This window comes from Lytechinus variegatus, chromosome 13, assembly GCF_018143015.1.
Source record: "Lytechinus variegatus isolate NC3 chromosome 13, Lvar_3.0, whole genome shotgun sequence".
NCBI lineage: Eukaryota > Metazoa > Echinodermata > Echinoidea > Temnopleuroida > Toxopneustidae > Lytechinus > Lytechinus variegatus.
Genome location: NC_054752.1, coordinates 31,199,284 through 31,226,810, shown reverse-complemented (window position 1 = coordinate 31,226,810; position 27,527 = coordinate 31,199,284). Strand labels below are relative to the sequence as shown.

Below are 27,527 nucleotides of genomic sequence, written 5' to 3'. Positions count from 1 at the left end.
TTACTCAAATTATATGAGTGCTAAAGTGAGGTTATAAATAAGTACTAATTTGGAACTATTAATAGAAAGGATTCTTGTGCGGTGTTGAGGGGTAAGACAACCGTGGGTACTATCTAACTAGACCACAATAGGTTGGTTGGTGCATAGCGAGGGTTTGGCAGGATTCTCGTTAACATCAAGTTTATCCTCTTACCCTGACCGCTACCCTGTTGCTCCCTATTCAACCAGTCTTTGAAGGAAGGGAAGCAGGAATGCGAATCTATACCTGCTATCGTATTGAAGCTACCCCCTCGGCTGCCCCCACCACCTCCTCCTTCCACCCCTCCACCGCTCCTCCGGTTCTCCTCGTGCCCCTGCAGGATCTCGGGGGCAGGGGTAACGTCGCGCCCCGCCATGTCGGGCGAGAACTCGAGGATGCCCCTGCCGCACTCGTCGTCGTCGCTGGAGTCGAGGGTCGGGATGCTGTTGTGGCCGGAGCTACCGGATTGGTTCTGGGCGAACTTCATCCGCCGTGCCTGGGCGTCTTTATTAATGACACCTGGTAGTGGACAAGTTAATAAGCATGGATCAATAAAAACAAAGGTAAATTAAAAAAGGACAGAATGCTGATAATAATCATAAGGTGTGGTTTAGAAAGAAATCAAATCAAATACAGTACATGGATTTGTCTCACAAAACTTATCTATAAATTTTTAATCAAGAATGAAATACAAATTACAGAATTTTACTATGACTTTTTTTTAATTGACAAGTAAATAAATGTGTAATTGAGATAATACAATTTCAAAATATCTAGGAAACAATAAAATAAATCAAATTTCAACAATTTTTCGATCAATTTACCAATATGTAATAGATTAAACTAGCTACCTCATCAAAAGAAATAAATAGCCAACATGTGATTATGAAACTTCAGCTTATTAAAAAGAACACTGGTAACAAGAAAAGGTTAAGATACACTACCAATCTCACTTTTCGGCTGGTATTTGAAATCATTTGGCTTTTCTCTTTCATCATGGAGTACTGTTTCTGGAATCTTGCAAGATTTAATCTCTGGTTCTGGCTCCTTTCCTAATGCAGCTTGTTCCTAAAAAATACAAACATTTATTTCTAAGCTTTACTTTAATAATAATAACGCAGTTCTTGTATAGGGCATATCACATTGTCATAACGTCCCTATGCGGTTCCAAAGGTCTTGGATATTATTACCCTGGCTTGAGCCCCGCAGCCTTTTACAGCTGCTTTTATTCCAAAGAATAAATTCCTGCCAGGTTGCCATTCATATCACCTGGGTCGAGTGCAGCACAATGTGGATGAATACCTTGCTGAAGGAAATTACGCCATGGATGGGGTTCGAACCCACTGCCTTCTGTTTCAAAGTCAGAAGACTAATCCCATGGGCCACAACCCTCCATACTTTACACACATATCTAGCATTAAGATTATGAGGGGTTGGAATGGGGGAGGGAGGGTTCTTGGTTTAGGTTCCAACACGGGTTTCATTATTTAAAAGATTATGAAACCCAAATGCTTAGATGAGTTTTGATGATAAATTTATCTCCAACATGGCAAATTAGCAAGCAGCAATTAACTCTTGTAAGCTTATTAGGAAAATTGAAGATAAAGCTGTCAAAGTTATCATTAAAACTCCTCAAATCACTTTTTGGAACTATGATATATTATTAAACAAATTTTGAATATGTTTTCTGAGTCTTGTGTGTATATTGTATTCATTATTGGTACAAGAGAATCTAAACAAATATATCTACTTAGAGATGGATTTCATCGCTGATGTCACAATTTTGGCTATCGGCTTGCAAAATTGGCGATTGCCATCCAGAGACTTTGAACCTGAAGAGGCCCAAATTTGTAGAGGTGGTATTCCATGCTGGGAAATTGGATTGGGATATAAGTAAATTCATTTTGATTGTCCTGTATTTACCAAAGATCTTATGTGGTATAAGATTTTGGGTTTCAATTTCCTTTAACAGGTCACTTTGCAAGAAAATGGTATGTTTTAAATAAAAGAGAAATTTTGAAATCAGATCCCGCATTTTCGGATTTGGGAGAACGGGTCAGCTCTTAATGAGCCAACCTCATATACACCTTGCGAGTTATATTCAAAACACACAAGATAAAAATGCCCAGATCACTTACGTCTCTAAGTTCAAAGGTTATTTCCAGATTCTTGGTGAACTGTTCGGCAAACTCTGGGTACATCTCAAGGACTTCCAAAAGGTCATCTCTTAGGATCTTGTGGAGGTCACAATATGTCAGGGCACGCACGTTGCATTTCGACTTGCCGACAATCTCATGTTCACAAATGTTCTCCCCGAACACATCATCTTTACCTGTTTATTGCAGCAAACAATAAAAACATTAAGTCAATTGTCATAATCTATTATGTGATTCTTTTCCACCTGTTGGAAATTTTATCAACAAAGATTGTTTATTCATATTATTTTTATAAATATCTAAACTACTTCCGTTCATTTACCCTGTCAGTATCAGACTGTTTCACATTACATACATTTATTTCTGCTTTTCTCATGAATTTTACGAAATTAATTTCTGATTTTCTTTCCTATATGATTTCCCATTGCTTTTGAGCTGAGTCCAAATTTTACTGATGATTTGTGAAGGCAGATCATTTGCAAATCATTTTAGGTTACCAAAAATAGATATCTAGATTTAATAGTTCAACAAAGTAATTTTGAAGGGTAATAAATGCATACTACAAAAATGAAAAAAGTATTTTCCAAACATCTTACATACTTGTATATGTACTGTACATCATTGTTGCCAATAGAAATCACACAATACACATTAATCCCAGAAATAATTTCAGTGGCATATCAAGAGATAAATTTCAAGGATATTTTGAACTAACCTAAGATGGCAAGTACCACATCTTCTCTTAGAATTTCAATGGAGCCTCTGGAAATAAAGTAAAGAGCCCTCAAGACGTCACCACGGTGGATGAGGGTGTCACCCGGCGGTGCGTGAGTCGTCTTGAACTTCATGGAGAGGGCTCTGAGGCAGCCAGGACTCGCCCCCTTGAAGGCCGGACTGTTGTTGAGTAGGTTCCGATTGAGATGGAGACAAATGTCCGCTTGAAGACACTCCGGAAAACTCTTCAAGACCTGGATTGGAAGGATCAGAAAATATACTATTGGAAGAGAAGTCAGCTCTGAAGTAGCCTGAAATGGCCACCTAAAAGGATTCTTGTTTAGGAAAGATTCAAAATGAAATGCAGGCCAATGGCCCCCGAATGACACTTTGGAAAATGCTTCAAGACCTGGAAAAGAAGGATCAGGAAATTCTATCAAGCCTATTGCAGCATCCTTGAATGGTCATCTAGAAAGCAAGATTCTTGTTGAGGAGTGGTGACATTCTGGAAAACTCTTTAAGACCAGGGTCCCGTCTTACATAAAGTTGCGATTGATCAGATCAATCGCAACCACAGAAAGCCAGCAACATCAACATCTAACATATATGTTTGTTTAAAATATTTCATAGAAATTACCTATATTCATACAACCACTGTTTTCTTGACAAATCAGTATGCTTCTCTGTTTTAAATGGACATTGAGCAAATTGCCTGAAGAAAAAAATTATGACAATGATGGATTTCCATATATTTGAGATTGATTGGATCAATCGTAACTCTTTGTAAAAGGGGGCCCTGGATTGAAAAGATAAAAATCCATAATTTATTTTTCGAAATAGACACTAAATGAAATACTCCGAAAATTTGCTTTGCCCAATTGATCGTGGGCCCGGCAGCCACTGTGCAGCGCCAGATTGACGAGGCTCTATCCCTTTAATCGTTGAACGCCAAACAGGGTAGCAGCAACTCCCATCTTTTAACGTCTTTCGGTCTGACGCGGCCGGGGTTTGAACCCCCGACCTCCCGGTTGTGAGACGGACACTCTACCAACTGAGCCAACACACCGGTAATCAGATCAGAAAACATATTTGTGAATTGCAAATGCTCTATCAAGCCTATTGGGATACAAGGCAGCTCCAAGACAGTCCAGAATTGCCACCTAGAAAGCAGAATTCTTGTTGAGGGAAGGTTGTAATCTGAGTTGGATGCAGATGTTGTCTCAAGTACATTTCCACGATGGCTGCTGGCACGAAAATCTAGAAATTATGTGGAGAAAATGTAGGAAGACCTGCAAAAATATACAATTTCTGGAGAAAGTTTTGAGTAAAGCTAAAACATTAGTTATACTCAACAATCAGCAGAAAAAAATATGAAAGTAAATTTTGAACTACCTGATGATGATTTTCTAACCATCTTTCTTTTTTTTGGTGTGAGGTGAGGGGGGGGTGCAAAGAAAAATAGAAGTCATTAAAAAAATAGTTTAACTTCAAATAATCTATATCCCTTAGAAGAGTGTTCAGAAGGATAATGATGCAATCATTATCAAATCAAATCAAATTTTGAAGATAGAATTTAGTAATAAAAAAATTATAAAAAAGACACATGCAAGGGTATGATATTCAAAGGCCCTTTAATTTGGATGTTGCGTTAACGAAAGTGGTCTGATGGCATTTTTAGGAGGAGAAATCTCTTCTGTTATTCAATCCGGAAGAGTGTTTATTTTCTCAGCCATGGTGCGATGCTCTTATACCCATTTCTACCGATTCCAAAATCAGCAGAATCTCCTTGTTAATACACATGAGTGATGTCACTTGTTTATAACCTAGTTTCATTATCTCACTCTCTCTCTCTCTTGCAAATCCTGTCTCTCTCTGTCCTGTTCTGTATTTCTCTGCATATCTGTCTCTTTCTTTCTGTCTTTCTGTCTGTTTCTTTCCGTCTGTCTATCTCCTTCCCCCTCTCTCTCGAATGATTTTCAGCTGCATGATTTATCTCTTTCATTTTATTTTCATCTCTCTCCCTCCCTCTCTCTCAAACAATTTTCTAAGGTTTTTTCTGGGTTTCCTGACTCCCTTTTCTACTCCCCCCCCCCTTCTCTCTGTCCTCAGAATATTCCAAAAGGTCTCCCTCTCATATTTCTCTCATTGATCCCCCGCTCTCTTTCTCCAATATCATCTCTAACGTCCCTTTCGCGCATTCCATGTGGAGGCGAAATGGAGGAGAACCGTCTCCGGAGCACTCAGGTCATGACAAATAGAAGACGAAATCTGACCCTTTCTCAAAGCTCATGAAATTCAAAGTGGCGCCCCAGAACATTGCCTCGGCATGGAGATGAAAACAAACCACTCCTTCACCTTACTTAGCTTAGCTAGTTTGCATGACCGAATCCCAGATTTGCTGAAAGATTCTCTAATAGTCTGAAGATTAGGCCTGGGTCGTAATGGATGGAATACTGGAATCCGTCCGATGTGTGTGGGTTCCTGTTTTGTTTTTTTCGTTCCAGTAAAATTCCGATATTCCGATAAAACTGTGCAATACATAACAAATAGTTTAACATTTTCTTCTTCTGAATATCTTAACATAATTATCGGGTGTGTTTCATTCAGTCTTGTCAACCAATCAACCAATTTGTGATACAATGCACAAAAAAATTCATGTACAGTGCACTATACACATTTAAATTTATCAAAGGTATCCAAGTCATTCTCTATTTTTTTTTAGATACATGTATCTGTAATACTACAGTGTATACTTTTTCTTGAAAATATGATCAATTTAAAAGATTGCAAAACAAAGGAACGTAACAATGGATAATAAAAATAGGCACTCATGACAATGTATGCAAATAATATTCACTTTCAAATCTGATTAGCATCTATTTACCATATTCATGTCAATTCCATTGGTATACGACCATGCGTGCTGGAAGTATTCCTCTAACCTCTGTCGTAGGGGGTTCGGAATCTGATGGAACCGGATGAACTCTTTGACCCTCAGCATCTGGGTGTGGTAGCGGGCGGTGCCGGAGTAAAGGCGCTGGATGATGGCAGAAACGTTACCAAAGATACTGGCATACATGAGTGCTAGAGGGAGAGACAAATAGAAGGTGGTGAAATTAAAGAGATAGTAGGCCTATTTTAGAATGGGCTTATTTGAGTCATTAATTCTATTTAATTAAATTTGGGAATATCACACACACACAAAAAAAAATTCACTGCAATCCTTCAATATTGCATAATATGATTTTATTAAATTTTACTAGTTATTTTTTCTGTCAGCTAACAAGTTCTTTGTATCGTATTTAGGGGTATCACAATAATATTGACCCACTTCTATCCTTCAATATTGAATTTAGGTTTTTTATTGATTTTACTTGTAAATTTGTTTAGGTGCAGAGATAACAAGATTTATTTTTCATATTTAATAGACATTCATTTGGATGCATCAGAATCTACAACACAACATTTTACATTTATTTCAAACTTACATCCTATCAACATGACACAGATTGAGAAGATTTTCTCCGCATTGGTGTTCGGCGAGACGTTGCCAAAACCAACGCTGGTCAGACTGCTGAACGTGAAGTAAAGCGCGGTGATGTACTTGGATTTGATAGTTGGCCCACTGCTGGTGACATTGTCTACGTAATACTGGTGCGTCTCGTTGGCAAGGTGATCCAGCCACCCTATCTGATGCTCGAGTTGCTGTCGCTCTGCCGACCCGATCGCGTACCAGATACACGCCAGCCAGTGGGCGATGAGGGCAAAGGTCGCCATGAGAAGGAGGAGGACGGCCGCGCCATACTCCGAGTAGCGGTCAAGCTTCCTGGCGACTCGCACCAGGCGGAGGAGACGGGCAGTTTTGAGAAGGCCTATGAGGGTTGTTGACTGCATGGTGTAAATAGAAGAGAATGAAACATCACTTTAGACACAGAAACAAATGTTATATCTAAGAGATGATGGTTACGGTGTATGTTATATTTTTTATGAAAAGAATGTCCAATGACTGTCTGAAAATGCTTTTGGGCAGTAAAATGCTAAAAAGACCATCAAACAGAGGGAAGCAGACTGTGCCATGACTAGCCTGCCATCGATTAGGAAAATTAAAGGGAATCCTTATGAACAACCACTGGTTGGAAACCAATCTCTTCATCAAGAACATAGCATAGCACAATATATAGTTTACAGTTGGGGGTAAATACATTTATAACTTCTAAAGCTAGGATTGCAAATGCACCGGCCATAATTGTATGATGAAATACATGTAATACTCATAAAGGAAGCGCCGTGGTGTAGCGGTTCTGACTCTCGCCTTGTTATCAGAGGGTCGTATGTTCGAATCCCACCATGGCCTAGCGCCCTTTGGCAAGGCATCAATCCACACTTTGCCACTCTCACCAAGGTGCTAATTAGGTACCGGTAGGAAACAACCGTCATTGTGGTTGGTTTAGCAAGTTTGCACCTAACAGGCTGCTTGGAATGCTTGAATCCAGTGACGCGCTATATAAATGCCAATTATTAATACTTTTAAATAATAAAAAAAACTGAACAGATTTTTGTGATTGGACCTACCTGATCACTTTCAGAACCAAAGAGAAGGAGATCAAATGGAATCGCTGCGACCACATCAATAAGAAACCAGCCCTTAAAATAGTGCACAGCGATCTTGCCGGGATGCGAGACCACTTCGTCATTCTTGTTGACGTATGTCGTCCGAAAATTGATCAGGATGTCTATGATGAACATGACGTCGACTATGAGATCGATGATGGTGAGCGGCTGCTTGTAGTTGGCGCTGTTTGAACCCGTGGTCGACGTGGAGGCGGTGTCATCGCTGGGCGGGGTGGTTGGGGTGGGGGAGTCTTTCTTGAGGAGGAAGGCAGCATTGTAGGGGGTGATGATGGCCGTGTAGATGACCAGGAGGAGTATGACCCAGTCCCAGACGGCTTTGAAGGGTGAGTAATGGAGGATGGTCCACTTGTGGATCCGAGGCGACTGTAGCTTGTACTCTGGAAGCACATCGGGGCCTAATGATAATACCTGAAAAATAAAAACAAATCATACATATCAATAACAAAAAATATTTCTGGAGTATCACTGACAATAAAATGGCACAAAATACATTAGACCATTCAATGAAATGTTATTACAAGAGATAAAATGCATCAAAACAATGTACTTGAATTAGTGAAATACTGTGTTAAAATACCTCTCAAAATATGGATACAAAACATATATACATGTCAATAATTCTATAAATTTTGATTGATAACTCTGAAGCATAGAGCGGGCCACAGAGGATTATCTATTGTTACTGGGGGTGCTGCGACAATGCTCGACACCCCCAGTAACGATACAATAATCCCGTGTCCAGGTCCCTGCTCTCAGGTATTGCTGTAACTATGCATAGCATAACGTGTAAAACGATTGAGGTAATGTCAACATCAGTGAAAATTATAATCATTTTCTCTCAACATCAAGGATCAGCTACGGCTGATGTGTATAATGCATCACTGAAAGTTTTGGTTAACTATGACATGTTTTCATGCATAGTCATTTTTAAAAGATTTTTCTATGACTTAAGATTCTGATATTTTGTCAATAATCTTGATCTGTTCTGTAAAAAAAAACTTTTTTAATATAAAAATATATTTAACAAGTATATTCATTAGTATTAAATAGTAATGAAAATAAAAAATAAAATAATCCACAACTGTACATGAAATGGAACAGTGGTTGTATGAAGATTGATAAACCTTATACTAGTTTCTTATGATTTTGCAAATATTGATATTTTTATGTTAGATGTACTTAATACTATTTTAATGGTGTAAAAACTGAAAACAGCTAGATGTTAATTACATATCATATATAATGGTAGATTAAATATACAAAGTTGATACCTTAATTAAAGCATATGGTGTGGATGACGTGTAATAAAGAATTTCCGCTTGACATTTGGTTCTTAAACGAACAGACCATATTTACGATAGACATAAGTTGTTTAGTGTCACAAAGTGAGTAATCAATGGAGAAAATGTCTGCCGTCAATGTATTCTAATGCTTTGGTGTATTCAAAGTAAAGGTGAATATAGGCGGTGCTGCTCCATCCGGAGTTTGCCCAATCTCAAGATTTTAGCCTGATCGGCCCTCTTCGCGATTAATCTCGAGATTCAAGAAACCCCGTCTCCACCATCGCAAGACGAGCAATTCCTGCACGAGCGAGGCGTCGATGCATTGTATTATATATAATCCCGAGTGCATCTGCACCTACGAATTAGCATGATAATTCGTGAAATAGCGCGCTATTTTGCAAATAATCCCAAGTTGATTTGGGATTGCAATCTCAAGATTAATCCTACGAAATAGCACGATAATTGCGTCTGCATTGCAAATAATCTCGAGATTTTTCAGATCGGGACAATTTGCCAGATCAGAAATAGCGAGCTAATTTGAAAACTCAGGATGGTGCAGACGGCCCTTATGAATTGCCCTATGCAGATGGAGCTATGGTCACATGTTATTCACTCTGGTGTTACACATTAGTTATGTAGTTACCATTTTATGTAAACCTAGTAAAAATGTTATAAAGAAATATAGAACAATCAGAAGGCCAGGTGGTGGGGTTTAAATATAAAATTGTTGATGTCATTAAAACAGTATTCTATATGCCTATGGTTGCTAAGAAATGAATTTTTACAAGAAGTTTGAGGAATGTGGTAGAATGAGGAGAAAAATGTTAATTTGATCAACCAAGAAATGTGAAGAAAAATGTGTTATGGCAGAATGTAAGAAAGTTGATTAGCAACCAAAAAAGTTTAGAGAAATACATGTTCTGCTAGAATATATGGCATTTGATCAGCACCCAATATAGTTTATTAAAGAAAAAGGTGTCCTGCTAAAAAGTATGAATATTGATAAGCCACACAAAAAAGATTAAAGAACAATTTGTTCTGCATTAAAGTATAAGGTTAATTATGAAAAAAGTATAAGGTTAATTATGAAAAAAGAAAAGTCAAAAGAGATATAAGGGAGAAAAGAGAGAATAAAGTTTCTTGAAAACTGATGTATGAGAACATAAAGCAACATCATGAAACTTTTATTTAAAATTATTGTACTCTCTATATACTCAAAATTGAAAAGGTTTATTTAGCTTAAAATGTTATTTGATTTTTTATTTAAAAACAATTTGTTAATATGATGGTCAGAAAATGTTTTTATCTTTATTCAATGAAGGTATATATGGTTTTAATTCAAAATGGAGAATATTTAGAGCATAGACTAGGTTTATTATTTTTATTTATATTTAAGCCTAAAGTATGTGTTAGAAAAATGATGCATCGTCTAGTTTGACCTCTTTTGAATAGCGTTCACAATCTTACAAAAGGCATTTTAACTTTCACCCTATAAGTGTGATACTGCATGAAAGCCTTTGCAAGTTCTTTAGTGGTACAAAGAAAATTTTTTAGGATTAATGTCAATAATAGACCAGTTCGTAATTACTTCATGGGCAATTTTGGTCAAATGACCTTTCATTTCTTTCATCATGATAGGCAGATTTCAAAGCAAGATATTATGTAAGCTTGCCTTACATAGCAGGATGAAGAAATTGAATAGACCAGGTGACTAGAATAGCACACCAATGAACACTTAATGAAGGTATTTGTTGCATTCCTACTTTGAATGCATATCTTAGCATGTTGCACAATGTACTTGACAAACTGTGAAATACCAGTCGTTCGTGGAAGCATTGTTGTTTTTGTGGATGTAAATGAAAACAACAATTCAAAAGAATATATGAATAATCAAGACATCAAAGTTGGTGCTTATCTCATTAGATTTTAAAGCACCATGTCACTTTAGTACAAATGACCTTCTTCTGATCATGCGTAGAATCTTTTGATCATGCGCAGAAAGGAACTACGAACTGGCTTATTGTTAAGCTGATGAACTGTTGGTTAGTTTTGTTAAGTTGTGAAAGAATTTCTTCACAGTGCATTGTACTTACAGTAGAATGTTCTGGGTTGGGTACCGAGTTGTCTTTTGTCTAGAGCGTAGAGGGGGTTTACAAATGGTTTCACATTTAATGCATGCAGTTTGACGATGCAGGATAAACAATCGCAATTCTTAAAATCATGTAAGAAGATATACCAAGGGGAGGATATACAACATTATGCATTGTTTAAAAAATAGTCAAGATGCTACAATGATTCTCTGAAATAAGATCAACTTATCATTAATTTCTCTTCTAAAAGTTGCATTATATAACTTGAATGCCAAAAGTGCTTTAACATCCGCATTCACATGACAACAAATAATACAATTCTTACCAAAATGAAATATTCATATGTAAACATGATCAGTTGTATTCTACGATGTTGGAAAATGAGAACCATGCCCCACACACAATCCCCACCCCCAGTTTCACCTGCTTCATCATCTCTGCAATGAGCTGGTAATTTTCTGCACAAAAGATCCTTGACACAACAAAGAATAATTGAGCGTCCAATTTTTGACCCAAATGACATATTGATTTTTGATATTTCACCTACATGTATTGTGTAGGGATGAGGAACATGCGATAGTTTCAGGAAATATTGGGAAGGATCTAATTTTGCTGATGGAACACAAAGGGGTGAGCTAGGATGTGAGGATTATTGATACTTCAGATATTCCATGCAGTCTGTATGAACACTTGACCTGAGAATCACCATTATCAATATCATAATCATCATCGTCATCACCTCATCATCGTCATCATCATCATCACCTCATCATCATCATCATCATCGTCATCATCATCATCATCTTCATCATCAATATCATCATCATCATCACCTCACCACCACCATCTTCATTATCATCATCATCGTCATCATCATCATCATCATCATCTTCATCATTGTCATCATCATCGTCATCATCATCAGCATCATCGTCACCGTCATCATCCTCATCAATATCATAATCATCGTCATCATCATCACCTCATCATCATCACCGTCATCATCATCATCGTCATCATCATCACCTCACCATCATCATCATCATCGTCATCATCATTATCATCATCATCGTCATCATCATCACCTCACCATCATCATCATCGACATCATCATCAATATCATAATCATCGTCATCATCATCACCTCATCGTCATCATCATCATCATCGTCATCATCATCGTCGTCATCATCATCATCAAGATCAATATCACCGTCATCAATATCATTACATAGGTTCTAATAACATCCAAATAAATTACAAACTCTAGATAAGGCAGGTGGAAACATAATAAATAAAGTATTATGAGACCCAAAGAAGGTCATATTTGATTGCTATTTTTCCTGATGGGGGGCCATGACTATGCCCATATCATTCATCATACCATGTAGTTGGTCCATAATTACACCAACCAACAATTACCATAAATGACACAGTTCAACAGACAGTGAAAGAGCGTAACGACAGCAATGTATGGTGGCAGTAAAACACAAAATGAAAGTAGAACTAGGTCAGAGTAATCAGTGAAGTCGGTCAATTAAGGTAATCACGATATTGCACCAGAGAGAAATCTTTAGACAAGCATGCCAGATGGAAGGTTGTTCCTAACGCTGTAAAACCAAGTGTTGTGAACAGTAAAAGAAAGTAGTTGCAGCAAACAATTAATTCCTGAGAGAGTCTCTAAAATCACGGTTAAATGCCACTAGTTCTGGTACATTGAAATAAACTGATCTTTGTCATGAAATCTTAGCTGAAAATTGATAATTCTGATAATGGGACAGAGTATAAATATTTTTTTAGAAAAATACCTGACATTTTATGGAATTCTGTGCTTATTTTGCTAATTTCTCAGCAATTACACATTTTTTCCCCCAGAGCCATTCGGCTAATATTTTTCAATGGATTTTGTTTGAACTCTTTTTAAGTTTGTTACCACAACTGATATTTTTTAAGAGCAACAACATCCAGAATTCAAGGTGTCATAATGTATTAAAGTATACTACAGAGTGCAAACATAATTCCAAATTGTGTTAAAAAACACAAGAGAATGTGATATCTTAACAGTGACACGACAAGTGCTCCTGCGACAAATGCTCCAGGCTATATTTTGTCTAAGCAATATGGTTCTAGGTTTAAAATTATGTTTAGGATTGGGGATTGTGTTGAATTTGGCAATTCCATTTGTGTGTAAAATTCACAGCAGAGTAATTGTCGCCAGAGCAAATGTCATGGAACCATCTGATGTGTTTTGAACTGACACCAATCATTCTCATTTTAATTGGTAGGCCTATCCTCATCGGGTAGGGGAGGGGGTACTCAAATTATAACATGATACCTATGTGCTACATCATCATCACCATCATCACCATCATCATCATCATCATCATCATCGCCATCATCATCTTCATCGCCATCATCATCTTCATCATCATCATCTTCATTGTCATCCCATCATTGTCAAACTGTCTCTTCGTGAAATCAGTTCAAAATGTTATTTCATAAATTCAGTCCCTTTCGAACTAAACCCTAAATCTATGTTATCTTAGTAATACAAAGCATTTGATTGTTTGCAGAAAAATAAAAGCAAACAAAAATCTAACCAACCCAGTAACAGCTACGACATGAGCTATGTAGCAGCTACGAACATTAGCTACATAACAGCTATTGACATTTATAACAAGATTGTTTCTGAGGCACCGAACAGTTCCAACCGAATCAGAATGCACAAACCGGGCTTGTTTGCTTGAGCGAGTGGAGATAATAATTAATCATGAAACGTAAATAAAAGCGACTTCTTTTTACACCCTTCCACCGTGAAAACATGGTGAGTTTACCAGACCTTCCCAATTTGAGGAAGTAATCAGGCACGTAATAGAAAGGGCAACGAGGCGGCAACACAGATCTTTTGTCGATTTCCATGGTTAAAAAGAAGTTTGTTCAACTGTAGATTCTCAAGAAAATGCCAATTACACACCTGCAAAACACATGAGAGTGATAATTACTCCCCATGCGTTGTACATGTTCAGCCTATTAGTACTACTTTGTTGCACAATTTATCAAAAATAAACCAAAAAAGATCTATTTTGAGCTTTCATTGATATTTATTATTATTATTATTATTATTATTATTTTTATTTATTATTATTATTATTATTTATTTACAGAAACTTCCCCAGTATACCTTCCTTGCAAATCGAATATATTATTATTTTCATCAAGGATTTTTTCTTTGTATGTCTATTAATCTATTAATTTGCCACTCTCGACCCAGGTGCTTGGAAATCAAAAGTACAAATAAAATCTGTATTTCAACACCATGTCATATAAGTTGTGCAGAACTTTCTCTGTCTGAACAGACAACATGGGTGGCATCAAAAGCATTTGAACTCAAACCCGCAAGGCACACTTGTGACACGAAGAAGAAGAATATGGTTCACATTATCCGAACTGACGTCAAAACAGAGAATGTACACAGCAAAAACTGTGGTGTTGACCGGTGTACATAGAGGACCACACCAGTTATTTTACACAGGTGTTTCTGTTTTGTTTGTGGCAACTCCCGCAGGAACTCGGCAAGACAGCATTTTTGCTGGTAAACGCCAAGCTGGTATATAACCAATTACCTATGAAACATTTTACGTCTAGGTTAATCAGTCATAGTGGCTGACGTTATAGACGACAGATATCACTCTTGGGCCTTTTTATCAAAGTGGAGACAATGGCAGAATTGGGATTCGAACTCACAACCTTGCGATTATGAGTCCAATGCTCTAACCACTGGACCACACGGCCCTATGTTAAATTGGTGGTGTTAGTTTTACACCTATAGGTGTTATTATAACACCTTTGGTTGTTACATTTACACTCTTTGGTGTTATGTTCAATCTCTAGGGTGTTATTTTAACACCTCAGGGTGTGGTCCTCTATTAACACCAACTGGTGTCAGTTTTAACACCGCAGTTTTTACAGTGTACATTGAGAATGTCTTTCAGTAGAGAAATATTGTTGATAATTATGCGGAGTTCAACTGTTATATTTTCAGCTGGGGTTACAAATCCAGCTAAATGTCAAGAAATAAATATGAAGAGAGCAAGGAGAAAGGGGGAAAAGAAGAATGAATGAACATATTGAGAATGAGAATCAGGAGGAGTGACAAAAAAAAAATGAATGAATAGTAAAGGAAAGAGAAAATCAGACATTAGAGAGCAGACTCAATTAAAAAGAGGAGTAGACAGATGAATAGATGGATTATATATATTCATTTAGTTATATGAATATATAGATATAAACAGATAAATGGATGGATGGGTGGAAGGATAGACAGACAGACAGACAGCTGGCTAGCTAGATAGATAGATACAGAGCTGCAAACCTGAAAAAGAACATTTCAGTATTTTTAAAACTGAAAATAAGTTTTTTGATGATGACATCAGTATTTTCAATGAAATACCATAAAACAACACATAAACAGAAACTTTAGAAATCAGTATTTTGCATAAAACCATCAGTATTCCTCTTATTTTTCAGTACTAAATACTGAAAATCTGTACTACTTGGCAGCTCTGTTGATAGATAGACAGATAAAAGACAAATAGATAAGAAAATAGATCACACAGAATAAATATCTGATAATGGGGAAGGGCAGGGGAAGGAGAGACCATAGGGCAGCTGCAGCATAAGCATGCTAAGCAAAGCATACTTAATTAGCTCCCTTGCTTCTGCAGACGACCTCCTAATTAGTCAAGACTTCAAGGTCTTTTGTATACAATGAATGTGAATACTCGTCAAATGACATTGGTGGTGCATATATCCACTACCTATAGAACTGACACACTGAAGAGATTAAGAAAAGGAACATATAGATAAAAGATAATACATCTAGTCTAGATCTATTCTAAAAAGTTTTATAAAGTGTGTAACAGCAAATGCAAAGGTTTAAGAACAAAGCTTGTCAAAATTGATCAATTATATTACCCACAATACTACATGTTTCAATTTAAAAGAATTTCAAGTAGGGATTGGAAAACAATGAACAAAAATAATGTATGATGTAAATATTCAGCCACGTAAATTTTTGTTCTGCTGCAGGCGATGTGATCTTGACCAGATATTTAACAAGTGGAATGCCTCTGGCCGTCTCACCTGCATCACGCGGTTTAATATAGCAGCAGTGCTGACTTTGAATACTACTCTAACTCACACAAGATGTTCAGTGATACATGGTTACTCTTATGTCCACTTTTTATGAACTAGACCAATAAACTTACAGAGATATGATGGTTATTCAACAAAAAAACCCCAACATGGGCAAAGTTCATTGACCTTACATGACCTTTGACCTTGATCATGTGACCTGAAACTCGAACAGGATGTTCAGTGATACTTGATTACTCTTATGTACAAGTTTCATGAATCAGATCCATTAACTTTCAAAGTTATGATGGTAATTCAACAGATACACCCAATTCGGCCAAAGTTCATTGACCTTTGACCTTGGTCATGTGAACTGAAACGCGCACAGGATGTTCAGTGATACTTGATTACTCTAATGTCCAAGTTTAATGAACTAGACCAATAAACTTTCAAAGTTATGATGGTAATTCAACAGATACCCCGATTCGGCAAAAGTTCATTGACCCTAAATGACCTTTGACCTTTATCATGAGACCTGAAACTTGCCCAAAATTTCCGTGATGCTTGATTACTATTGTGTCCAAGTTTCATGAATCAGATCCATAAACTTTCAAAGTTATGATGGGTATTCAACAGATATCCCCAATTCGGCCAAAGTTCATTGACCCTAAATGACCTTTGACCTTGGTCATGTGACGTGAAACTCATGTAGGATGTTCAGTGATACTTGATTAACCTAATGTCCAAGTTTCATGAACTAGGTCCATATATTTTCTAAGTTATGATGACATTTCAAAAACTTAACCTCAGGTTAAGATTTCGATGTTGATTCCTCCAACATGGTCTAAGTTCATTGACCCTAAATGACCTTTGACCTTGGTCATGTGACATGAAACTCTAATAGGATGTTCAGTAATACTTGATTAACCTTATGGCCAAGTTTTATTAACTAGGTCCATATACTTTCTAAGTTATGACGTCATTTCAAAAGCTTAACCTCAGGTTAAGATTTGATGTTGACGCCGCCGCCGCCGCCGTCGCCGTCGCCGTCGGAAAAGCGGCGCCTATAGTCTCACTTTGCTTCGCAGGTGAGACAAAAACATTACGACTCAATATTTCGGAAGATAATATTGAGAAAATAAACTTCGGAAGATACAGTGCAGAACAACCAGTGTGACTGACGCACCACTAAAGTACATTTGTATCGTGGATGAGGGGGGGGGAAGGGAGGGGGGATATAGTCGCATGTGAACAACTGCTTAATGCACTTGTACTTTGTTAATATAGGCTTGCTTTGATAATTCAATCATCTTAAGTGATTGGGCTGAATACATTCAAAAGAGCTTTTTGAGCTGTGCTTAAAAGCTTTGAATAATGAACGGATACAGCAACGGAGGGAACAGACACAATGCCCGATGAATGGAATCGCTGTACAAGTATGTAGTTTGTGTTTAGAGAGCCATGACTGTAAATGGTAATCGGGAGATAGTGAAATTCAACATTAATTACATACCAGAACATAAGGCACTTTATCAAATTATGATCTGAACGACCCTTTTGTGATAAAATGTCTTATTTATACAATCAAGAAAATTAGGTAACCTAGAATTTTATTATGAGACTTTCGGATATACTTTCCCAAGAAGATGGTCGTCTCCCTCATATCAATTCACGATATTACATGTATTTTTTTATAGTTTACATACATGTTTCAACATTTTTTAAAGAGAATTTTTTTCAAGAGAAAAGAGAAAATTTTCCAAGCATAATTTACATCTGACTAAACGATATTACTATGTTAATCATTATGTTATTATATTTATCGTTATGAATGCTGAAAATGATTACGTTGTTATTGAAAGGTGGAAATAAAATGGAATCAAAGAACATTACATTATGCTGTCAACTAAAGTACCGGTAAAATAAGCATCTGACCTAATTGGAGTTCATTTATTTTTATATTATGACTTACATTTGACAAACCACAATTATTTCCAATTAAAGCTTGATGACTATTATGTAAAGTTGACACCTGATCCTGAGTTCAACTAGTTTGTTTTTAGTGTTCAATAAGGGGTTGAAAATATTTTACTTGGAAGGAAAAGTGGTGGTGTTTGTCAATTCAGTCTCCCTTGCTAACACAACATCAAATTGAAGACTATAAAATTCCCGTGAGAATTACGAAACATATCGTGTAAGAACACATTGGAGAACATTCACAGCACAGTGACCCAACGATGCATACACCCGTGCAGAGATAGGACGGGCATAAACTGAGATGAAATGAAATTCTATCTGTGTTCTCCTCGCCAAATCGAATCATAGAAAAGGCCAGTCCAGGATATTGTCAGCGTTATGATTTGATTAGGAGTGGGGCAGTTAGGCGAGGAGAGAAACATATATATATCTATATATATACTCACTGCATAATATACTGAAATACTATTATATCAAGTATATTATCATTGCAGTACTTATTGCCATCATTCACATGTTTCAATGTTGTGTTAATGTTGACCAAATAAGGGAGATCAGCTTCAAAATATGAATGCATTTGAATTCATCACAATTTTATCAAGCAAAATAAGATCAGCGGAAGGCGGGGTAAGATGTGACACTTTTTGCTTTTTGCACATAAGAATTGATGTGATTAATAATCTTGTTGAAATAAGTACTGTGCCTTAAAATTTAATTCTTCTGAAATATTTTTCACCTATATATTACTTTCTACCCCTGCACTGAAAGTCATTGTCACCTTTGAAAAAAGAGATTTCAAATGACTCAACTTACCCCATCTGTGGGGTAAGTTGACCCACCTTTCTTTGGTAGGTTGAGCTACAAAAATTATGTACAAAATGTATAGGGAAAGAACCGGAATGTCATTTTTTTATTAAAAGTTTTTTCACCTGCTAATACTCTATATTATCCTTATTATTTATTATATTTTGTTTGGAATCACCTGTGCCTGGGAGGCAATATAGCTGATTTGGGGGAGTGCAGGTGGACCACTACATCGGGGTTTTCCCCTACTCTTATACGAATAGTGCAGAGGGTTCTTAACATCCTCTAAAAGGAAAAGAACAGTCATGTAAGTCTGCTCCTTTCTGCCTGCACATCGATGGCTTTTTATTATTTTTTTTATATACATTACCATAAGAATTACCATGGCTCAACTTGCCCCATGTTGGCTGGCTCAGCTTACCCCAGTCTGAACTTAACACGGTAATTTCGCATCCACACATTTCTTGTACATCCATCATGTAAAACATGACAAGAATGAAGATCCATACCTGGACTAACAATGTTGTTCTCATGTCTTTATTATATTTAAAGGCGTATGTGTGTGTAAAAAGCACTTATCTATTTCAATACCTTTTTTTTATTACCTTTTTTTTTTACTTTTTTGGATGAAATTTGTAGTTTTCCCTCTAAAAAAAGTAATTTTGTTTGAAGGTTTAAAACAATGTGGTGGGGTCAGGGGATAGGCAATGGGTCATCAATACATAACACCACCGCAATGACTGACTCATTCATTATTGGCCTGGGGGTGGTGGCTCAACTTGCCCCTATGCTCAACTTACCCCGCCTTTGCCTAGAGTGCAAATTAATTGATAAACAGATAATGATGAACATGTATATTTCCAAATCTTATTCACAATCAGTATATCTAATATAATAACGTGTATTTCTGTTTAAATAAGTATAAAATAAAAAAAATAATGGCAAATATTTCTTACAATATCTACTTTGATAAACATGTTCATGTAGACAACCACCAAACATTATTCATGTCTTTATTTTTTCAAAGAATCTAATCCTGTTCAACTCAAATGCATGTCTCGACAAGACTTTGATCAAACATACTTAACACGCAAACCCATCATTGCCTAGACGTTTTAATGGCCGAAGCATTAACTAATAAATTGCAAAGTTTAACCTTTCCTAAATCACGATCAAGAAGCATGAAATAGCAATAACTTTTACCAGTTATATCACCGTGAATAAAACGTACAGGTAACAGTAGATTAAAATCAGAAGGATAGTCAACCCCTCAGAGTCTCGCCTGAATACCTTATTAACCGACATGTAAAGAGGAATTTCCACGAGCTAACACTTCGCCTATCCAAACGTCACATTGAAGCTACCATTCCCCCTCTATATACCCGTCCTTGCAGCATACTTATCTCATAGAGCTCATCTTCATAAATGGATTCAAACGCCACCGGCAACCGCAAGGCCATGCGCTGTCCTGACAACAATAAAAGCATGTTCTATATATTACATCACATGAGGTACGAATGCTTCTAACCCCCTGGGGCTCCTGTAGCACATGTAATATCGGTTTCAATATCATGTTAATGGACATGAGAAATAGAAGGGCGTGATGTGTTGGCATTTACGGGGGAACGATTTAATGGTAATTTATGCCGCAAAGATGGCGAGGTTTGAAAATGAGACTTGTTACATTCAATGTATGTGTATTAGCAATGTGATGTTTATGGGGAATGTTGCAAATTACTCTGGCATTGGGCATGCACGTACATGTACATGGGGTGTGAAGAATGCTAAGTTCATTGGTAAGCTCATTCTCAGACAAAATTTTCATTTGGGTAAAATATGAATAGATTCATGAGCGTTAAAACATAATTGTTTTAAGAACAATAATGGGGATTCATTTTGATTGGTAGATTCCTTGCAACATCATGAGATTTAATTCATCTGAGTTTTTTTACAAATTCACATTCAAGCATTCTTCATGTTGTACAGAGTACAGAATGTTTAAAGGTTGTTATAAAACTTGACAACTTGGTTGGTATTGAAACGATGGAAAATCTAGTTTGAAATCAATTGTTTGACAGGATGCTCAATTTAGAGCATACATCATTTGTAGAATTAAACAATATTTGCTAGGTGTAATATCAAAAACAAAATAACTATAGTACAATTTGTGTAAAATTCAAGGTTTCAGTTTTTAGGGCTATGGAATGAATAAACCATTACCTACTACTTTGTTGTCCCTGTGCAATGGGAATTAAAGATATAAAGACACATGCAGGTGCAAAATATGAAATAAACCCCGGCTCAAAGACTTTGTTGCCGTGCAAAATTACTAAATAGAGAAGTTTCCAAAATGACGTGCCATTTAGCAGAGTGGATAAGAATCTATACACAGCTAGCTTTAGGGTGTATATGCAATTTAAGAATGTGTCTAAATTGTTCATTTCCCACAGACTGTAACTCAAAGAGAACGAAATCCCGCAAGATGCTCATTATCCCCTGAAAGGGGGCAGAAATCGAATACAGGAGTGCCATCTATGAAGATTGAAGGCGAGTCTGAGAGTAATTGAAAAATATTTTATGGGAAAGCTAGGTGTACGTACATGAAGACTCTCACAACAAGGCCATCTCCATGAAAAAATATGGAGTGCCGATAGGGACGGACGCAGCGAACACCGCAAAAACATGGCGCTGTTTGCGTCGAAGTGAAACCCTGCGATCTGTCTTTCCTTAGTCCATCTGTTTAAAAGTCCCCGGGGGGAGATGGGAAGCTGGTAAAAGAAATAAGACAGGCTCGAGATTCTGTTTCACGTTGCAAGAAACCAATCTGGAATATTAAGATCCATTAGGGTACGTGTTGCTTAAGGAGATCATGTTTTTGGACAGGGTGCTGAGAAAAAGAGGAGATTCGCTCGGAGATGTATTAGCAAATGATGTCAGAGTTGCAGCTGGTACACACAGAAAGATATACTGTTGAGTCAAGTATAATACTGTGGAACTATGTGATTCATATCCCATACAAACATAAGGAACAATTATAGAAAACAAAGAAAGTAAGAAAAAACAAGTACTCCCAATGATCTCTTTAATTCTGTATGGATAAGGTATAGAAAATAAATTTGGTACATGAATTACCAATGTATCCATAATAAACTTTAGACTAAATTCTGGATAGTATTTTCAAATGATTATTTTTAATTTTAGAATATCATTGTGCAATACCTTGATAAAAGACTTGTAAAATATAAATTTTTCATTTTGGTTTGACCATGGAGCTATAAAACACAGATAGCTCCATGGTTTGACAGCTGAAGCAATGTGCTAAAAAGTCAGAAACTTCGACGGTGTAAATGTATTTTCTTTGATGGAATAAAATGTGTTTGAAAAATAACAGAGGTTTGCAGAACAACAGCAAAAAAATTAACAGGTAGATACATATTTTTATTGCAGTAAATAAAACTTTATACTCTAAAAAGCATGTTAACTCAAACCCATGCACATTGCATAAAACAAAACAGGAAACTAATTCAATTCTTGATATCCTTCAATGTTTCTGGTGCTCCCCACACCATCTTGAAAATATTCTTCTACCCATGCAAGCATCTGTCAGCAACCTCAGGACGCAGAAGGACAGGAAACAGCACAATCAGAGAAACAAACAATGCCAGGGAGAGGCTTTCATGACACAAAGTGATTTTCACTCATAAACATGCTCTTGAGCCAATCAGAGACAAGGATTTCAGTAGCTTACAACAGCCAGTGAAAATCACTCACTATGTGTTTTATGTAATGCTCCCCAGAATGTCATCAACCTGAAGTGCTTTCATTGGAAGATAAGAAAAAAGGGTAAACCTGCTGCGAGCCGATCAGACGCATGGATTTCAGTAGCTTATAATAATACTCATTGACTATGTGTTTCGTGAAATTCTACCCAGAATGTCATCAACCCGAAGTGCTTCCATCGGAAGACAAGCGATAAGAAAAAAGATAAACATGCTGAGCCAATCAGATGCAAGGATTTTGGTAGCTTATAACAATATTCATTGACTATGTGTTTCGTGAAATGCTACCCAGGATGTCATCAACCCGAAGTGCTTCCATCGGAAGATAAGCGATAAGAAAAAAAGACAAACATGCTCTGAGCCAGTCAGATGCAAAGATTTCAGTAGCTTATAACAATACTGACTGACTATGTGTTTCATGAAATGCTACCCAGAAATGTCATCAACCCAAAGTGCTTCCATCGGAAGATAAGCAATAAAAAAAAATATAAACATGCTGAGCCAATCAGATGCAAAGATTTTGGTAGCTTATAACAATATTCATTGACTATTTGTTTCGTGAAATGCAACCCAGAAATGTCATCAACCTGAAGTGCTTCCATCGGAAGACAAGCGATAAGAAAAAAAAGACAAACATGCTCCGAGCCAATCAGATGCATGGATTTCAGTAGTTTGTAACAATAATAATTGACTATGTGTGTTGTGAAATGCTACCCAGAATGTCATCAACCCGAAGTGCTTCCATCGGAAGACAAGCGATAAGAAAAAAAGACAAACATGCTCCGAGCCAATCAGATGCATGGATTTCAATAGCTTGTAACAATATTCATTGACTATGTGTTTCGTGAAATGCTACCCAGAATGTCATCAACCCGAAGTGCTTCCATCGGAAGATAAGCGATAAGAAAAGAGACAAGGACAGAACTTGGGATAAACACTAGCTTCCTAATCGCTCTTCATTGGGTAAACTTGGAGGGAGATAATGGGGACGGGTAGCGAGCCGTCTGACAAACATGCAGCTTGGGGTACGTCAATCACTGGTACTGCCAAAGAAGAAAGGACTTGGATATGAGGTCAATGAGGCAGCATATATCAATTGCTCCGGTGATGATGAGAAGACTCAAATTGTAATGACATGATGGAAAATAGTGCGAAAAGGGATGTGGTAAAAATGTTATCTCTATAATGATATGATTACAAGACAAAACATGATTCTTGATTCCTTCCATGTAAATACTATTTTTTATGCATTATCTATGATAATAACATTAAAGAGATTTTGGCAATGATAAAGGTGATCAGAACACTGACACTCAAAAGTATACAGGATCAATAAAAATGACAGAATTTTATTTTTGAAAATTATGTTGTAGTTGACATAAGTGTACACCAAATCAAAACATTAATAAAAAAAAATTTCAATCATTTAGGGTAAAAAAAAAATCATTCATAATTATCTAGTCTTTATTTCACTCATTAAAAAGTAGCACTTCAATAATTTTTCTTACAGATTTGCTGCAAAATAGGAAAATTGTTTCATATCTTCATGAGATAGCATCAATACGGAGGTCACTCATTTTGGTGAAAATTTATGGTAAATATGACTGATTGGTCACAATTCTTTAGTCCATATTCACTGAATACATTGTATCACTAAAATAATTTTTCAAAATAATCTGCCATTTGTTCTGTCAAATGTGTGAACAATGCTCCAAGAGTAGACTCAAAGTGTCTGCCATTCATGCATGATTTATTGATAAGGCCCACAAGAACAACTAGTATGCCTATGGTCTCTAGTTGGTCACTGGTCTTAGAGCAAAACATGCATTTCAATACATGTGCATAACTTCAGGAACCAAAAGATATATATATTCGCTTATATCTTTGATAAGAGTAAATTTAATGATACTTTCATTTCACTGATTGCAATTTTTCATTTCCCTAAAAATATATTTATAACTGATTGCCATTTTTTTTCACTTGATTTTCTATTGTGCCAGAATTATTTCATTGTTCATTGTTTTTTATCAGCGAATAAATTATACAATTAGTAGTATTAGAATTAGTTACTGTTCCTTTTTAATACTTTACAATATTTAAGTTTGATTAATATTACCATTTAAGTAACAATATTTGTTTATTTATGTTACTAAGTATTGTTATCTTTGATTTTGATTTTGACTATATTTTCATGTACTAGTATGATGTGATGATTTATGTTATTCTTTGTTTTCATCAGGTCATTGATGAAAAACAGTTTTATACTGATCTGTTGTACCTGATTAAATATGTTCTAATAAATAAATAAATAAAAAATGACCAGAGTAAGTGTTCTTATCAACATGTTTTTTTTTAGCTTAATTGATTTTGTATATTTGTAGAGAATAGTGATAATAAGAATAAGATCTACCAACAGATATTATGCACCTGTTATCACACCAATTCCTAGACATGCAGTCTTCCCTCCCCCTACACTCTCCATCTCCCATATCTCTCCTTCACCTCCCTATATTTCCAATCAAACCAGCTTGCAGACATGTGACACAACTGATTTCCACACGTAATTTCTCAGAAACGACAACACAGCCCCTTTATGAGACATGGGTTCCCAGGCTCTGAAGAACGAACGAAGAGAAAAGTCAAAGACAAAAGATTGCATTGAAGGACGATAGAGAGAGCATGATAAAGACAGCAAAGATAGAGAGAAGAGAGAACAAGGGATAGACAGACAAGAACAAAAATAAATGAGAGAATCACTAGTTCTGATCAGGGCAGATAAGAATTTCCAAGAAAACATAAAGTGAAGAAAGCGACACATTAGATGTGCAGCAATTGCTGCCACCCCTCTTCCTCTTCCTCTCTATCTCTCTCTCTCACTCTTCGACTACTTCCTTCTATATTTTGCTCAGCTGAATATTTCTTAGAATTAAAAGAAATGAATTTCCACTATTTGACCTAATGGATAACTTCGACCCCACACTGGCTCTTTATATTCAAGCCTTATCTACATGTATAACTTAACACTATATTCAGACCTTAATCTTGGCCTTTAGCCTTTTCTATGGAAATACGATCTCCTGTCTCAAGAATCTCTTTGCCACACCAATTTCCTAAATTAAAAATGTTGACATTGCTACAAGAAGCAAAATGAGTCAGCTTTGAATACTGATTCACACCAACCAATCACAAAATATAATTCCTGGGCCCCATCTTACGAAGAGTTACGATCGATCCAATCAATCGTAACTCTATGGAAATCCACCAGTGTCGTAATTTCTACTATAGGAAATTTGTAAAATGTCCTTTGTGAACAAAGGAAAACACACCAAATTATCAAGAAATCAATGAATTTATGGATATACATTCATATCTAGAATTTTTTTTGAACAAACAAGCATTTTATACGTTGATGTTGCTGGCCAACCATAGTTGCAATTGATCGGATTAATCGCAACTCTTTGTAAAATGGGGCCCATGAATACAGCATGGCGCTGCAAATACAGAGATCAACTGGAGCCTCCAATCAGAGATTGGCGGTGTCACATTACTCGATATGAGACCCAATCCTAGCTCTTCATGGCTCCAAACTTAATACAATTACCAGGGATACTGAAGGGTGTGTTCAATGTTGATTTTCAAATTTAAACGGCAACATGAATCATAATTCAAAATGCAATTACAAAAGGCAAACATAATGAGAAACAAAAGGTGTATTCAATGTCCCCCATTTCAGGTCATAAAAGAAAGGGTCTTTCAGATCAGGATTCTGTGGAAAATTTAAAGACCAAAAAAGACATGTTTTGAAGATTAGATTAGGTTTTATGACCTTGAGCATCGCGAATGCTACAAAATGTGACAGTGAGACGAGTGACACAAGTGAGTTTTGAAAAATCTTTAAATGTGCTCTTATGGTGGAAGCTTTGCTGATGTTAGCAGAGAATTTAAAGACTATCGACGACTAATCAGCTTTAGATTTTTTACCCTTAATGGTGCACTGCTGATCATATTTGTCTTCTGTGCTTTGTAATTGCGTTATGAATCATGATTATTGTTGCTGTTTAAATTTGAGAATCGACATTGAGCACACCCTTAAATGTATTATTTCAATCGATACGAAGAGATAAAGATATATTCCAACCTTGCCCAAGGAATGTTATTAAATGTTGTAATGAATCACCATCGCTGCTGTACTATCATGTCTGCTAACCTTGATCCTAAACCTTTTCATCATGCACAAACCAATTAATTATGTATCCTGGTAGACAGGCTAGCTTAGCCGTCCTTGAGGGAGAATAAGCTCCTCCTATTCTTCCTCCATGGCCAGGTTCAAACAATCATTTTTCATCCTAGATTCAATATTCCACACCAATTTTTCAAAGTTAAACTTAAACGTAGCTAAATTTGAGCAATATTTTGTTGTTGTTTTTCTTCTTGAATCATTTCACACGACAATCTCGCCAGCGCAATGCACACTTTGGTGTTGAAAATCTAAGAATTATTTGACAGTTCAATCGCACCACTATACCTTTCACAAAGTCATTCTATAAATACTTTTAGCAACCTTCAAAAGTACATTTAGTTGGATGTGAAAATATCCTTTCAAAATTCTAACATGGATTGCTGAAAAAGATGCATTCCGAAACACAATTATGCAGAACCAAGGTTGATGAAAATTTCGACAGAGTTCTCTCTCATTATTCCATGTCATCATTGTAATGAGAGGAGGCGCGATAGCTCAGTCGGTAGAGCGGGGGATTCGTATTCCGGTGACCCGGGTTAGATTCCCACTTGGTGCACTAGTGCCCTTTGGTAAGGCATTAATCCTCAGTACCAGGTCCTTCGGAGAGGACCTTAAGCCGTCGGTCCTCTGGTTGCTTGCTTACAAGCATTCATGCATTCTTAGCAATCAGGTAAAAAATCACAATCGATCAATGACAAGTT

General features: G+C 36.6%; 1 protein-coding gene across 1 annotated transcript in view; it reads right to left on the bottom strand.

The window, feature by feature from the left end:
- Positions 1-27,527, bottom strand: part of LOC121426010 (potassium voltage-gated channel subfamily H member 7-like) — a 54,081-nt gene that overhangs the window by 16,105 nt on the left and 10,449 nt on the right. Inside the window, exons 2-8 of the mRNA XM_041622139.1 lie at positions 7,462-7,929; positions 6,378-6,777; positions 5,774-5,973; positions 2,891-3,143; positions 2,158-2,351; positions 964-1,087; positions 194-538 (exon numbers count right to left, since the gene is read on the bottom strand). Of these exons, the coding sequence (XP_041478073.1) occupies positions 194-538; positions 964-1,087; positions 2,158-2,351; positions 2,891-3,143; positions 5,774-5,973; positions 6,378-6,777; positions 7,462-7,929 (1,984 nt within the window). The remainder of the gene's footprint in view (positions 1-193; positions 539-963; positions 1,088-2,157; positions 2,352-2,890; positions 3,144-5,773; positions 5,974-6,377; positions 6,778-7,461; positions 7,930-27,527) is intronic.